Source organism: Toxotes jaculatrix, chromosome 19 (genome assembly GCF_017976425.1).
Source record: "Toxotes jaculatrix isolate fToxJac2 chromosome 19, fToxJac2.pri, whole genome shotgun sequence".
NCBI classification, from domain to species: Eukaryota; Metazoa; Chordata; class Actinopteri; family Toxotidae; genus Toxotes; species Toxotes jaculatrix.
This window is the reverse complement of record NC_054412.1, coordinates 2478849-2496124: the sequence shown is the minus strand read 5'-3', so window position 1 is coordinate 2496124 and position 17276 is coordinate 2478849. Positions and strand designations below refer to the sequence as shown.

Genomic DNA, 17276 nt, shown 5'->3' with positions numbered 1-17276 from the left:
GTGTATCAGGGTTCCTGATATATGAAACTGGATAATTTTAGACCCGAATCCTAAAGCCACAACCTTATTCTTTAGATCACTATTCCAATTCCAACTGGCGCTTAGACACTTTATTGGCAAAACATTCGGAGCACAGGGTCTAATAGTGGCTGTTTTGCAGCTTTCGATCACATTGCATGATCTTCATCAGCAGATTACAGTTTGCCCAGTTGTCATGGACTTGTTCCACTTTCAGTTTTTTGTCTGAGAACTTCAGGAAAACAGCAGCAGATGACAAAACATCTGACGTCTGCGGTTCCTCGACAAGTTGGCAAACTCACACTGCTGATGAAGATCATGTGATACGATCGAAAGCTCCAGAGCAGCTACTGATAGACTTTGTGATGAGACTGTTTTGCTGAGGCCAAGAATTTTCAATCTCATCTTTATTATTTATTTATTACAAAAACATTTATTATATGCAACATTTCAAAAATAAAACAAAGCTAAACAGAGTCTCAAAAGAAGAGACAGCTACGTCTGTAAATAATTACATCTCTTAATTTTTTCAGACACTGAAAAATAAATTAAGTCTGCAGCTGTTATAATTACAAAATTGTGAATCAAAACCTTTGAATTATCAGAATAACAACAGCAGAAATAAATTTAACAGGTAAAAAAAGACAGAAAAAGACCTAAAAAGTATGTTCAAGTATTTCCCTTCAGTTATAACCTGAGTAGTTGAACATAACAAAAGAGAAATTACACAATACAATTACAAAAATACAGCAGCAAAAATAATCTTAAAAGATACACTGATTTTCCAGCGTTGTTACTGATGTTTTGAAACTCAGCACAGTTCGCAGTTTTAAAACATCAGCACTGAGGTGGTGGGAGATTTTGGGGCATTAAGAACAAATCAGAGAGTGTACTTTTAGGGTACTATAAAAAAATCATAAAAGAGAGTCTAAGAGAACCTAAGAGTCTGAAACAACACAAGTGGTTTTGATCGAGCGACTGATGCGACGACATTCTTGTGGCTGAAAACTCACTGATAAGGCAAAGAAACGCAAAAACTGAAATTCATGATGAGCAGCAATGGAATGTCTCGCTGATTAGAAACAGAAATATTTGTCACAATAATGAAAAGGCTGAGGTTTACCCAGTTTCTCACAGTTTGCTGCTCAGTCATTCATATCACCAGAAACCCAATCTGATTTACTTAGAATCAATAATCAACAGGTACAACCTGCTAACGTTTTAAACAAGGCACTGTCAGCCACACTCTAACTGCCTGGATGCAAATAAACTGTCACTTCTGATCATAATATGGTGTAAAAGGACTGAAATAGTTATGTCCATGAGACATTTGGAGGGAGGTAAAGCAGATCAACATTCAGTCTGTGGAAACACGAGTCATAGGAGGATTCACTTACCTGTGGTTCCCCATTAACCAAAGCTGAATTCCCATGAGAGGAACAGTTTCATGGGGGAGTATTTATCGAGCCGCTGTTGAAGAAATGCAATGAACCAGCAAATCGTTTCATTTTTCCTACTTAAGTTTAAAGTGGATAAGGTCGATCATTTGTTTGTTGGCCACTTGAAACATGAAATGAAAAAGATAACGTATACTGTATGTGCAAATGAAAACGAATATTTTTTCACCACTCTTTAAATACTTTTTGTTTTTGCAGGCTTGTGTTTTTGCAGTCATACACTCGTGTGACAGTGTGATCCACCTTCTGATTCTGAAGCTGAAGTCTTGCTATAGCTGCTTCGTCACAGTTTGGACGGCCTCCTTCTGCTCTTTTGGTGAGTACAGTGCATTGAACTGGGCCTGGTTCTCACTTATCTTATCCTTGACGTGAGAGCTGATCATACTCTGAAGACAGTTCAGTCTGACCAGCCCCGTCTGGCCTCCAGACACCACCCAGGTGTGGCAGTTCATGTTCGGGTTGAAACGCACCTGAGGAGAGGAGGAAGAAAGATGGTGAAAGTTTCTTTTCTGTGCTCACAGTAACATCAACAGCTCAACATCCACAAGCTCTTTGACTGAAGCACACCAGTAACATAGCTGTTCAGAGCCATGCCTGTGATGTTCCCCATCATATCAAGTTACCCCTGCTTTCCCTCATGATGCCCATACACTCAGTGGCCACTTTAATACAACAGCTCTGCCATGAATTCGACCTTTATCATTCATAATGTCCAGTGTTAGGTGACACTGTCGGAAATGTGTAAATGTGTTTTTTTTTCAGGCACTATTTTTACTTCAACTTGACTTATTGTTATTAGAAACTAACAAAACATTAATTCAAGTACGTTTTTGTTCCTCCTCTGTGAATGAGTCAGCTGTAGCTCTCAGCAAGTCAATACCGCTGCCTCCTCCTTCCTTTCCTTTACTGATGCTTATCTACCCCAGTCTCCATCACTATAAATCCTCCAGGTGTGCCTCTTCTTTTCATTTTTTCTTTTCCACTTCTCGAGTCACTCACTCCCTCTTTCTAATCCATTTACCCCCCACCCCCCTTCAGAAAAACAGCCAGTCACTAAACCCGATGGCGTTTTGTTTTTTGAGATTGTCCCGTGAAGTGTCCGTCCATCATCCCATCCCAGAGGGCGCGGCGACACCCTCAACTCTGCCTCTCTTAAAATTAAACACATCAAATCCTCAAATGGCCGCTTTCCATCTCCCCCTCCCTCTTTCCACTGAGGGTGACATTTTTCTCATTTTACACATCATTACATTCAGTCCGTCTTTATAGGTGCCCATCAGAGGAGGAGAAAGAGGAGGGAGGAGGAGGAGGAGGAAGAGGCTCCTCTGCCAGATCTTACCTCTGTTTCCTTTCCTTTCATTCTAGCGTTTATGTTTCTCTTTTCTTCTTCTTCTCCATGTTGAGCTGCAGCAGGAGTCTGACGATGTTTGGCACTGTGTGTGTGTACGTGTGAGTGTGTGTGTGATACCTTGTGTAGTGCAGCCAGTGGCATCTCATCCAGGTTCATCTTTGTCTTCACTTCTGTGTCTTTCATGCGTTTCCACGCGGCTCGCTTCTCACTTCCTGCAAAGGTTCGCTGGAAGTCAGAGGAGATGATTATTGCAGTGTTAAATGTGGAGCTGCAACGATAGCGAATGGCACGGTCACTGAATCGATGAGCTTTTCTACAAATATTCTGATGTGCATTCATGAAAAATTGGGGATTGTCTGACTTTCGTCTTTGTGTTCTACACATAAAGATCATTATCATTGTACCCGTCCATTTACCCACCATATTATTGTCCGTGTGGTGGAGGCAGTATTTCTTCACAGCTTCTCTGTATGTCTGGAAACGTAGAGGGGAACCTTTGTCATTTCTGCCTCTTCCTCCTCCGTTCTCATGCCCTCCTTCAGTCCCATTATCCCGTCCTTCTGTCTCCCCTCCTTCCTGTTCCTGCTCTTCAGCACCACCTCCCTCCTCCTCCGCTCCTCCCGTCTCTTGAGTTTCTTCTTCAGTTGAATCAAAAGGCACCAGAGATGTGAAGTAGACGGGCTGAAGACACAGCAGGAGGCAAACAGGTGAATAAAAGGGACTGTTAGCAAATATGTGTTTCTGTCATATTCACATTGTTTTACATGCAAAGTTTATGTTTCAGGTAAAAAATCTGAGCAAAAAAAAAAAGCAAACCTACAAATCGTCTCTCTATTGTGCGTTTGAGGTATGGAGGACTGCAGGTCATCTGAGGTAACAGGGCGAGGATCACCTCACCGAGGCTGTCTGATGTCACCATGCTGTTCAGCCAACTAGTGTAAGATATGGACTGCAATAAAACAGAACCAGACCAGTCAGCATTGAAATATTAACCAGTTTTCTCTTGAATTAAAACCACATTTCAGATTTTGTCTGGAATATCACACAATTAAATTCTCCTGGTTTTAAAAAAACCAAACTAACAATCCGTTAAGGTGAACATGGGTCAGTGTGTGACATGAATGTTCCTCAGATATGTGGGTTTGAACATAGATATATGTTCTTGCCACTTCTTCGACAACTGAAAGATGGAAGATTACAACAAAGGCACACTCACCCACAGAGTGCCAGTCCTAGGAACTGCAAAGAGGGAGGACATGTAATGGTCAAAGTAATGGACCCCCTGTGAACCCTTCCTAAATATAAAAAAATAAAAACCGACAGAATTAAACACAACAGGCAGAAGAAAGGAAACGAGAGAACGAAGTTATGACACAGCAAACTCAAAAGGTAATTTTATATGTCAAAGTCAGTGTTAGCAGTTGTTAAACGTCCTGTACGGCTCTGGATGAGATTTGTCAAGAAAATAATGCATTTCATGTCATGAGCAGTTACTTCATCTTGGGCTGAACACTACAAATTCATAACAGGAGGCCTGGGGGCACTAAATCACTGGAGCGCAAAACATCAAGCTATAATAATCAGTTTTTGTTTACACCTTTTTTTTTCTAGAAACTTAACGACCTGTAAGAAGGAGTTTCAGTGGATATTAAAGCAGCACCTGGGACAATGTCTACGCCTTCAGTTAAAGGTTGTTTAGTTCCTGCAGTGGAAAAAGGCTGTGGTTGGTTGTGAGGCTGTAGATGTTGTTGTTGTACTGGACTAAATAATGTGTCTTTATGGAATTTGTCATGTAAATGTTATGAATTTGTGAAGCAGCGCTGACAGGTAAACAGAGAAGCTGTCTTACGCTACATAGGCGGAGTCCTGGGCCATCAAGAGGCCAGGTGCATTCAGTGGCCAGTAGATTTCATTGGTCAGATAGCGTTTCTGAACAGTGACTGGATCATCGCGCCTCCGCAGATCCCACGTCTTCACGTAACGGTCTTCTCCTGCTGTCACCAACAGGTGTCTGAGACAAAAAGAGGAAAAGTTTGACAGTTTGACAGATGAAAAGTCTCAGTGTCCATTTTTGATATAAGACGCATTAACGGTGGGAAGCAAACCATGATTTTCCATCAGTGGAAAATATATAAAAATGACTGAATATGTGAATTTACTTTTAATGCAATGCTTGAACAGAGCTAAAATGGATCATCCCAATAACATTGATCAAATCTGACAGAAGAGTCTGCCATAAAACAAATGAAGACACGGCAATCAATACAATCAGACTTCACTTAGACAAAAACAGTGGTGTATGAGTGTGGAGAGGAGAAAAGATGACAAACTGTTCAGGTGAGAAAAAAGAAAAGAGACACTGAAGTAGAACAGAGAGAGAGAGAGAGAGAGGGGTGGTATCTCTTTCAACATGGCTGTGTAATTAAAAAGCAGTGATCCAGACAAGATATGTGTCCTCACAAGTCTCTCTGCTGCAGAATTAATCTTCTTATTCACCTTTAGCTCAACTTTAGGTCCATACCTTTTAGACTGGTCTTTACAGAAAACCATGAGCTGACACTGACAAACGGTTAAAAAACGGACAGACTAACACGGCGGTTCATCAAATTAGTCTCAGATCTGGGAAGAGATAAATGATAACGCGGTGATGTTAGTGCTGCATTGTTTCCCATACACTGATTTATTTGCGGTGGCCTGTCACAGTATCAATACTGATCGCTAAATGAATATGTTTTATTTATTGTTAAAGACTGCAAAGGGCTCGTCCTGAAGAGGTGCAAAGGCAGTCTGGACCAGAACACCTTGAAACTTAAGAAAACACACATGGCGACGCTGAACAGTCTGTGATTAGCTATTCGCTTATGCTGTTTAGAATATCTCCAGGCTTCAACCAGTGCTGCTGTGGCAACTGAAGCAGCAAGAGAGGGTCAGGAATGGAGCGCTGTAGCTAATGAAGAGAGATGTAACAGTGGTGGAGGAGGAGGAGGAGATTAGACAAAATGCTGCTGTGGGAGAACCAGGTAAGGAGCAACAGTGGAGACTGACAGCAAACACAGACAGAGCTCTGTAAATTGTTCATCGTTAATTTTTCGCAAAGTACTTGGCAATTAAAATATTTACAGTACAGAATTTATTCATAATTAATTTAAGAACAGTTAGTCACACAAAACAAAACATTATGAGCTGCTCTTAGAGTATAACCCATGGTTGCTTACTGTCTGTAAGCATTAGCTGTCAGTAGTTGACCAACAGTCTCATCATGTCATCGTCATGTGAACAACACACTCTGGCTCAAGTCCTGAACTGACATCTAAGACGAAGACTGAACCGATGAATGATGGAGTTTGGAAGCTGATGCTAATATCTCATAGTTTGAGCTGCCGCTGAACACACTTTAAAAAATCTCGTTAAAAAATGTTTTTTAAGCATTTCTCCTAAAACTGTTATCTCAGCTGTTCTCCCAAAACTGTTCATGTCAAGGCAGAAAAACCTTTACGAAGTAATTTACATCACGTGACAGTAAAAAACCATATTCATCTTTTTTTTTTTAGGTGGCTCAGCTGCACCTTAAAAGATGACTGTGCGGATTTATCCTCACTGCGGATTTTAGAGAGACTGCCATTACTGGAGCTGTTTAAAAAAACCCCATCAGACATCAGAGGTGGACGACACACCGAGCAGTCAGTATAAGATTTTTAATAATTTGGCCTGGGATATTGCTTTACTTCTTCTGCTGACTCGCACTGCACGTCAGCGCTGTCAGTGAATCCTTGTGGCGGACACGGGTGATGTAAATGACCCCTCCATCTTTCCCCTCATCTACACATACATCAGCTGAGTAATGGAGCAGAGAAAAATAATGTGAGGGGAATGAGACAGTCCCTACGAGGGTTAAAGTGAAACCTTGAGCTATAATGTTTTAACGGTTATTGGACAGTCGGTCTTCACCTCTGTGCTCACACAGAGTGTGTATCAGGGTTTGGGATGAGCTCACATCAACAAAGTTAGGAGCAGTTTGTCTGAAGTGAATTAGAATTAAGGAGCTTTTCCACCTGCAGTTTGGTTCTACTGCCTTGTAAGTATTGTAGGAACAATGCAACGCGTTTGTTCCTCAGAAATAAAGAGGCTGAATCCCTCCTGAAGGAATAAATAACACCAAAACGAGTTTGAAAGGTGCTGTACAAATAAACTGGCTTTTCCTCAAAATGGCTGTTTCTCCTCGTTCAACATTCCTGACCTGTTTTCTCTGAAGGTCTAAACTTGGATTAATATTCGTAGCAGGAAGATCGAGCCTTGGAGTAATTTACAGAAGGTCTTACTCGGGGTGTTCTGAGCACAGGAAGGCTGCAGCCTGAAGGTCAGTGGATGTTGACTTGTAGAGAGATAAGTGAGGTTACCACATCTGAATGGTGATAGCTCAGAGAGGACGTGGCTGCATGCTTGGCCTTGTACCCTACATTTTGAATTAGAGCCTCAGAGTACACTGGAGCAAGAGCTTTTCTGCCAAACTTCAGAACAACTTTCTGTGTTCAGGATTTATTGGGATGCTTTTGGCAGCGGGTACTAGAGCTGCGATCGGCCCACCTTTTAAATTGACTGTGAATAAAACTGCCAAACTAAAGCGGATGAACAAAAAAAAAACAAAAAAGACAAACAAGCAAACAGAAAACCCTGAAATCCAATTCTCTCTTCAATGACGCTTCCCAAGGTTTTCTTTGACTTTTCCTTTTCGTACAACAAGCATTGATGCAAAATTTGCAGATAACTAATGATAAATGTGATTTTCCGTAACTGCTGCATCAGGACACAGGTGAGTTCAGGGTGAGAGCATCTACCTGGAGGCAGGACAGAAGGCCAGGGCCCGGACAGCGTGGTCGTGAGCGAGCAAGCATCGATAGGGCAGCAGACTCAGAGATCCGTCTGACTCTCGCACTCGCAACAACGCAGACTTTGTGGTCAGATCCCAAAGACCTACTACACCTGGACACAGAGATAAAAGAAAGAACGTGATAAAGAGACCATGTAAACACAGAAAATAATGGACTTAAATTATATTCTTCTAACCCAGACACCAGAGAACAGAAGTCGAGATGCAGACAGATGAACCTGGAGGGATCCAGACTGCTCATTTATTTGCTCTTTCAAACCCTAAACAAATTAATCTTGAACATCTCCAGGAAATCAATTCATACCTTCATAAAATCCAATAGCCATTATATTGTGTGGTTTTTCAGGCAGCCAGTCCATAGACAGGACTTGTCCACTTTTTTCATGCCGAGGGGCTTTGAAGGCGCCAAGCTTCAGTGTCAATACTCCGTCTGCCTGCAGAAAGCAAGAGAGGAAAAACAAACATCACTGAAACTACAATAACAGAATGATAACAGTAATAAAAACACAGGGTGGGACAGTATATTTTCCCATCATCCTCCGTCATATGCTCGACATTTACAGTATTACTCTACATTTTAAGTATTTAATGACTTTATGTGAGAGTGGGCAAAATTTAACTGGAGACATACACAGACTTGAGACAAAGACATTTTTAGTAGGAGCCTACCTGATATATTGGCAGCTGTTTGCTGGCTTTTCCTGTGAAGGGAAACAGAGAATCAGACAACGGAACAACTGTTTATCATCGATGATAAATAAAATTAAGCCCCGGAGTCTATATCATGAGCATAACAATGAACATTTTCAGAGAACAAGTCTAGTCTAGTGTTGGACAGACAGACAAATGTCAGGGTAGGGGGACTGTAAAGCCACCGAATCATCAGACAAGCACTTCTGAGACTGAACACTGGCAGCTTTAGACTCAGCTGTGTTCTCAGCTGGAGCATGAGCACTCTGACATGGTAACAGTTAGTACACTACGCAAAGAAAAGCACATTAACATGCTACTGATCCCATGTTACCATGCCTACAGTAGGTGGGTGTTCCCCATAAGAGAGAACAACTCCACTCTAAACCTTGTTTGGATGAAAGCGCTGCTGCTTTGACCTCTGTAGTTTGAAACTTTGACCAGTTGATGGAGCTAGATGAAAAGTCAGGGATCCACCAAAGTTAACCTAAGGTACAGTTCATCCAATGGCGAACATGAACGGCGAACTTCTATATAAACCCCTTGAGTCTTAAATCGAGTCCTAAATTAAGAACCTACTCTTTTTACCTCTCAAGATCAATGAGAAGACCCAGGATGAACCCAAACCTACTGTCAGTAAGAATATGTCGACTCATGTTATCCAACATGGATTCACAATGCTGCACCTGACCGAGGCCAAACAAAGGTCTGGCATATTTAGCTTTGACATTAGTGAAGTCAAGATATAAAAGTAAATGCTAAACTATTATATTGTGACTACAGAATTAACTATAGCCCTGAATTTTCTTTCTATGAATCAACCATTTTGACAAAATACTCATCATCACATTATTTCATTGTGACCAACAGTCTGGTGTAACTGATGAGGGTAATTAGTCTTCATCCTACACAGGGTTTCTGTGTTAAAGTGGCAATAAGTGAACATTAATACAGTTAATGTTACCCTCCTCGAACCTAAACCGATTCTAAACCATGAACTTCACCTGTAAACTTACATTTTAAATCTTAATCTAAAAAGCATAAACGCTAAACTGGCTTCTGATAAACAGAGTGTTTCTTACAGTGTCTAACAGCACTACACACACTGACGCACGTTAAGTCTTTGATGATTGACAGAGTAGGGATACAAGAGGTGTCAGCTACTAGACCTAAAATTCATAGCTTCCAACACTAACAACTGGCTCGGTGATGCATCTTCTTTGTCATTTCAATTATAGATCCTTGTCTGATGGAGAACGGCACTGTAAATTATGTGCGTTCACAACGGCATCCCACAATCCCCCTTTTGTCTTTTTTCTTCTACCATGCGTTGCCCTCTACACACACAACCCCACCCCCCACCCCCCCACCAACCTCCCAACCCGCCCTCCAGTTCTGCAGCTTTAACAGCCTCCTCTTCTCATTCACTTGCTCATTCATTCTGGTGACTGGATGGACAAAAGCCATTTATTATTATCTGACGCAAACAGCACTGGGCTGCTGGAGAGAGACGCACACACCCTGTTTAACCCTGCCCAAGCCAATTTCACCTTTAACCCTTTCAGCTGATACCGAAGCACACAGAAATGATTTCCATCCATGGTTGTGTAGGATACGTAGTCTGCTTTCAATTAGCACTCATCATGTCAGGCTGCAGGAAGCCATAGCTGTAAAGAAATTCACTGGCCACTTTTCCCTTGGCTAAATACCTTCTCCATCCCTCCGCCTTCTCTCTGGGTTCAGTTCAAGATAAGTAAATTAAAAATAACAGTGGAGCTGCCAGCAGAATAAACTCCAGGTCAGCAGCCCAAAATCACACATGGCAGCAAAGTCTGCTTGCAAGTGATTTGGTGAAAGCCTATGAAACAAATGAATGCTGTGGCTTGGTGGTCCACGCTTTTTAATTTGTGTGACTTTGCGAGGATAAGAATAAAAACCCCATATTCATGTAAATCTGGCCATTAGATTTAGTCAGGAGTCCAGGGGCCCATGAGAAAGGTCAGGGGTCTTTAAAGCAACCAGGAAAGTCCCATGGGACTGCAATCTAGCCACTGACGTTGCCTGTCAAGGTGTGTGTCTCTCTGCACGCTATATTTAAATTTAAATTATTTTGGGCCAACAAAAACTTGAGTAAGAATTTGAATTCCTACACAAGTGGAGAACATTCTGAGGCAACATCTGGACCTTCACGCTGACAGAAAGCTGAAGCTTGAAAAGCTCAGTTTTTGTCCAAGTTCAGGTTCTCCTCTGGAGTCATCTTTGTGCATGTTTAGGAGACAGTATCTTCAAATGTGAGCACTCTGCAACCTTTCTATCCAATAACTATAACCTATGGTTGGAAGCAGGGGGCTGATGGAGTAGCTCTTTGGAAACCAGACCCAATGACCCATGGCTACAAAATAAAATGGAAACCAAAGGCCATGAAGCAACGGGGAAAAGGAAAAAAAAAAGAGAATGGAAATGTCAGGCTTTATATTGCTTTTTATATCCAAACTACAGCACTGAAAATCTTTCTTAATTGTAAAACCAAGCCAAGTGTAATACACTGGAGTCTGTTGTCACCCAATGCACTGTATTTCATTTCAATATCAACAACCTACTGTCCAATCCTCATGTTGCACTGCACTACAGACAGGATATGCCCCAACGATGAGGCCTAACGGGATGTAAGAAGGTTGTGTTGACTGATATAAGCCAGAGTGTGTGAGTGTTTATTTCCGAGGTGTTTGAAATGCTATGATCCGGCGTAGTGTTGAATCAGATTAGCTGGTACCGCTGGGCAGACACAGGCAGATAAACACGCACACGTGTAGACATAACCAGGTTTCTGTGTATGATGGATGTGGCAGTTTAGCTCGCCATTAATCTCATTCATACAGTCTTCTATCAGCGGAGCCCCAGAGGCAGCTGATGCAGGGATGTGAATGGACTGGACCACAGGCTCCACCATCCATAACGTCAGCATGTACTCACACTCCTGCAGAGCACTGTGCGTATGTGTGTGTTTGTGTATGTGTTTTCGAGTCTTTCAGAGGACCAGTTAACTACCACCATTGTTAAAGCTGCATTAAACAGTTTGATAGACCCCCCCAAGCCCTAAATACAGACACACAAGAACAGAAGGCCTTCATGGATGCTGTCCTTGTATCGAATGTGACATCCCATCCAGTTAATGATGTGCATGACCGGTGTGATGGATATGGTGCTGTTTGATTGATTACATACTTAAGTTTGGGTTAATCACATTATGTATGCATGTCTGTAACCAACAATCATCACAGTCGGACTAGTGTTGAAACAATTAATGGATTAGGCTGATTGTTAGGACATTAATCAGCAACAATTCTGATAATTAGTTAACAGTTTAAGTCAGTTTTAGAAATTTGAAGACGTCGTGCTGAACAGATACTGGAAGCGGTTTAAAGGCGGAATGGATCTAACCTGTTAACTTATTATTTATTTTTCTTTGGCGTCATGTTTAATGAATAAAGGAGGTGTGACATGCACTGCAGCAAAGCCCATGTTAAAATCAGTAATCATCACTGAAGCACTGCTTTACTGCAGTCCTGTGTCCTCACAGGCTACAGCAGCAATCAGGTATCCAGCACACTGACTTCAGGCTCTGGAAAGGCAACACTGCCCTCTGCTGAACACCAGACACACTTCATTGTCTATGGTGAGGGTAGGGTTGAGCATTGATAAATTTTAGAGTTAAGGAAAACCATGAGGCCACTATATCGTTGTGATACTTGTAATTGAATTGTTATAAAGACTGCAAATAAATTTGAAGGGAAAGCCAGTTTGGTTCAATAACCACAGTCTTACCAGGGAGCTTCTTGTTGGAGTGCAGAGCATTAGGGTGGGGCAGGCTGTAAATGGTGACCACGCCGGTGGAGGTGGCAGCTGCCAGAAGACCCAGTCTGGGCAGGAAAGGATCCTTTGGGGGTGAGAGATTTAAAGTTTTTGAATGAAATATTAGCCAATCTGCAAGTACTGGCTTTCAAAATCTCATGTAGGTGGAAGCCCACTTTAAAAACACCTCACCTTTCTGCCACAGCTGGGGAGCTCCCAGCCTCCTGCAGGACACCACTTCAGATCCCAGATGAAGCCTTTGTCCTGGGCCAAGCCATAGGCCAAGACCGGCTGGCAGTCCGGCCTGCAGCGACAAGGAGGAGGAAAGAGACAGAATGTGACAAAAAAAAAAGGAAGGGGAAAATAATCCAGAGATTATCCTTTTTTTTTTTAAACAATAAAAATGAGAAAGACCAACATTTGGGATTTATTAAGAATTTGATCCCTAAACTAACAAACCAAAGAAATTCACCATCAGCCTTCAAATAACACCACTGCACCCACTTCATCTGTACCTGCTGTTGTACTCCAGCTTGCCCACGTCCCACAGCTGAATGAGTCCAGGTCCAGCGTATGTCTTGTTGACGTGGTGCTGGTCGTCCATCCCTCGATGACAGGCCAGAGCGATGTACTGGGTGGCCGGAGCACCATCAGGTGTCGGACACCACTCCATGGCCCAGACCGGTCCCCCAGCATACAGCAGCATGTCCCAGCGTTCTGGGTGAGCGGACTCTGCTGCAAACCTGGTCAGTTACATTAACACAAAGGCTTTAAAATCAAGAATAAATTACTGGGGTTTTTTTTTTCTTAACTTCAAAGATACCAGATCTGACTTTGACAATGACGATCAGTCTCACCTGCTGAGCCTTTGCAAAGGTGTCTCCTCCTTACTGAGGCCTTCTCTGGACACTTTGAAAGCAGCTGAGCAAAGCTCCTGAGGCAGGTATTTCTCCAAATCACTAAGTAACATATACGACACACAAACATTTAACTATCAATCTACTTTTGAGACGCACAGCAGAGGGAGGGGGACTAAGCTGGATTAATTCACTAATTACAGTTAAAGGCTGAAGGTTAACTACCTTTGTGGTACAAGGTGCCAATCACTCGTGGTGGGGACCCACTCTGGGAACACCCAGCTGCTGTAGTGCTCCTCCCGGCTGAAAACACACAAACACACCATGACTGCCCGTTAAGACTAAAAATAACAATACTAGTCTGTTTCTCCAGTGTTATTCTGCACTTTAGTGGCATTTTGTTTGTGAAATAATATCATGGCTGAGTTTTATGTGCAGTATGTGGTTAGAAAGTTGACATAATGTTGAACAGTCAATATGACATGCTAAAAAAATGTTTTTAGTCCTGAAACATCTGAGGCTATTTAATTTTTTATCTCTACAAATAAGTTAAAACAAGGCGAGCAGAAACAACCACAGCCCGGCCGCAGCAGTGAGTGAAGCGACTTACAATTTCTTGGTCGCCTCAAAGGACTCCCAGACAGTTTTCATGACATTCATGGTCAGTCCGTTGGGGGTCTTGGCGTTGGAGCCTGTCTGCAGGAGAAAGAGACGATAATTATTTAAATTATAATTATTCATGAATGGCTGTGATCTCGTCACAGTTACGAACCCCTGACTTGTGAATTTTGTTAGTGAAATTTCAAGAACATTTCAAAGAAACATAGTAAAGATTAGAACATGACTAACATTGCTCCTGTTGATGAGACGAAATCCTGGACTTCGTCCACCTGTCCCGAAGCTTAAGTCCAAATCTGAGCCCTCTGCTTCTTCTTCATCTTCCATCTCCTCAACCTCGTCTTCCTCAGCGTCTGGCACGAAGTCCTCATCATCTTCTGCATCACTGTTAAAATCACAGCGTTTCCTCTTTTGGCCTTTACGCACTGCGGGAATGTGAACAGGAATCATTAAAGTCAGTGTAGATGGAGATTTTTAGTGCCAGTAGTACAGATGGGTGATACAAATAAATTCTTCTCTTAAAGTGCAGGTAATTTTACTTTGCGTTGTTGATATACATAATTGTCAATATTCTGAAAATTCAGCAGACAAACCATTTCAAGATTATTACAACAGCTTATATGGCAATGTTTAACGGTTGCCGGCTGGCACAGTGGGACAGTAGACTCAGGAGCTCACTGTCCTGATCAAGCAGGTTATTAAAAACTAAACTAAAAAGCTTATATAATATCTCTACTTCTAGCCCTGACCCCTGACACACAACTAGCACGACAGGAACATATACATGTACATTAGCTTCTTATCTTATCTCACTGAAAGCCACACTGCCATGAGAATGACACAGCACTTTCAGCCCGGACTGAGGATTTAAAAGAGGAAACTACATTAATTGCTCAAACATGCAGCAGGATTTTCACTGTACCTTTGACTCCTTTGGGACTTTTCCGCTCTGTGACTCGATCTGACTCATCATTGGGATGACCAAACACTTCTTTTGCCAAGATGTGGAGGTACTTCAAAGCCCTGGAAGAGTTTGTTTTACATTATTTTTAACACTGAATGACTACACTGCCATTTCAGAACTAATATGCTTTTAGAACATTTGTAGTTTTGAAGACATGCAAAGCTTTTCACCCTTTGTATACAGACAGAATAAAGTATCCAAACACATTTCTCGACTTTCGGTTCATATTGCCTGTTATCATCTACGTTACTTCAATTAAAATAACATTTAATGACAGACTTCCTGAGACTTACGCTTTAGCAGCACCTCTCCTGCGGCGACCACCCGGTTCAACCTCCTCCTCAGGTTCAGCTGGACGTTCCCCTTGAGGCTCCTCACATGGTGGGTCTGTAACCAGTGTTGCTTTCTGTGCAGGCTGCTTCCTTACAAACTTTCTCTTTGGCTTTGGTGTCCCATTTTCCTGCTGCACAGTATCTACATCTTCACGCTCTCCAGTTAAGAGGTCCCCATCGGTGGTGGAAGTTTTTTTAGCAGGAGTTTTTTTGGCGGGAGTCTTTTTGGCAGGAGTCTTTTTCGACGGTGTCTTCCTGGCTCTCACTAACCTTTTAGGAGTGTCCTTTGAGGATTTTTCATCAGATTCTTTAGGTGTTTTGTCCGTTGCTTCTTTTTCTCCATCTGCAGGTTGTTGTCTATCATTTTCAGCTTTTTCAGTCTTTGCCGGACTCGTTTTAGAAGTAGTCCCTCCGCCCCTTGAACTCTTTCTAAGTGTTTTCTGCACAACAAATGTGCCATCAGTTTCATAATCAGAATATTTGGGATTTTTCTTGCGTTGTCGTCCTTTTGAGCTGGGCGTTAAATCCCACTGTTGCTCTGATGGCTTCTCTTGCCCTGTGAGGAGAGTGAACACAATTAAATAAACTAAAATTAAAAATACATTAAATTGCAAGATGATATAGCTTCTCCATAACAACCATATGCACAACTAGTGGAGTGGAAGAAAGTGAGCACAAATTAGTAATTCAAGTTCTTGAATGATTAAAAAAACAATGTCATATATTTATAAGGCATAATATACTAATCTAGGCAAAAAGCTGATACAGTAAACCTTGTTCAGAGTCAATGGGATCCATAGGCTCTGGGTTCTTGCGTTGTGGCTGTGTTGTCAGATGGCTCTTCATGTGTGGAACACGTTTCTTCAAACCCTGGCTTTGCTGCTGCTCAGACAACAAGAAACAGAAATTCAGACAGACATTAAGACATGGATTCATTTACTGTTCTTATGAACCAGACCACAGTATCCGTAAAAAATTAACTCTGCAAATATGGTACAAACAAACAAATGAGTGACTAAACACATGCAGAAATATTTCATCATAACTGTTTCCTCCTATGGTTTGGACTGACTCTCATCAGCCACGGTGACAGTGATCACAGTAAATAACACCACCAGTGACATCCTTACACTATTTTACATATCCTGCATTGTAGGTTAGTCAATTAATAGAGCAACAGAAGTATAACTGGTAACTGCTTTGATAACTGACTAATCATTAGGACGCTGAGCTAGGCACCATACCGATACGATACATCGATATTCGGCTGTCTGAGACTGACAGACCAAACCTCGTTCAGTAATGTGACCGTTTCATTCTGTCAAACGAAATATCAAGTGTACGTGGGTAATACACGGATGACGATTTCGCACTTTTGATAGATTTAAGCCGCCTGTAGGTTCGGCACGTATTTAAAATATGAAACATATCAAGTAGCGAGTTGTTTAAGTAATAAACTTCTGTAACTCGTTTGTTTTCCCAGTGACACACATCTTCTTCAAGCCACGCTACTAAGCTAACACACACAGCTAACGCTAACTGGCTAAAGTGGCAGTGGAGTGTGGCGCTTCTTACGCTGTCGTTAAATAACGGCAGCACTTTAAAAATCGGCCTGCAACCGACAGAAGTTACCGGCACGAATATTGCCACCGTTAAAAACCCACCCTGCGTAAAACCGAGGCTTCCTCCCCGGTGGCGGGGGCTGAAAAGCCTCGCACCGAGCCCGGGCAGCTAGAGTCCGCTCACTCGGTATCGAATCCCAAACTCTGCTACCGGGAAACAGACGGTAGAAGATCACCGGAGCCGTGGAGACATACTCGGCATATAACTCCTGACGTTATTCTTTCACGGACGGGAAACAGTAAACATCACCCGCGACGTTTCCAGTGCTTCAGGTCGCTGAAACTCACATTCTGCTTACATCAGACCGCCATGTTACTGTACGGATATGGTGGCCCACACCGCCCCCTACCGGCAGAAGGTGGAATGACACCGACAGTCTGCTGTGGCAGCGATGGGTTCAATACCGACATTCACCAAATATCATGTGGAAGTCACTAAATACAGGAGTGCTCCAGCCCTGAGTTAATTTTTACATTGACTATTTTTTTAACTTCTTTGTAAGTACTGGTCCATAACAGTTAATGTTCGCATCAAACATCCTGGGGCTGCAGGAGGAGGCAGGAGGCCTCAGTGGGCACAGGCTCACCAAAACTGGACAGTTGAACACGGGAAAACATGTCCTGGTC

General features: G+C 42.3%; 1 protein-coding gene across 2 annotated transcripts; it reads right to left on the bottom strand.

Annotated features, from left to right (window-relative positions):
• Positions 1-432: 432 nt before the first annotated feature.
• gtf3c2 (general transcription factor IIIC, polypeptide 2, beta) lies at positions 433-16972 on the bottom strand. Of its 2 annotated transcripts, none has more exons than XM_041064909.1 (20): positions 16845-16972; positions 15801-15909; positions 14989-15583; positions 14654-14754; positions 13963-14156; positions 13724-13809; positions 13339-13416; positions 13114-13215; positions 12772-12999; positions 12449-12560; positions 12230-12341; positions 8384-8415; positions 8019-8148; positions 7662-7806; positions 4676-4837; positions 4043-4121; positions 3647-3775; positions 3247-3507; positions 2944-3051; positions 433-1945 (listed from the first exon to the last, which is right to left on the bottom strand). In XM_041064909.1, the coding sequence occupies exons 2-20, from the start codon at positions 15871-15873 to the stop codon at positions 1745-1747; spliced, it is 2928 nt and encodes a 975-aa protein (XP_040920843.1). In that variant the 5' UTR covers positions 15874-15909; positions 16845-16972; the 3' UTR covers positions 433-1744. The 2 variants fall into 2 exon arrangements, with proteins under 2 accessions (XP_040920843.1, XP_040920842.1); XM_041064908.1 differs by having other exon boundaries at positions 16692-16960.
• Between the last annotated feature and the right edge of the window lie 304 nt (positions 16973-17276).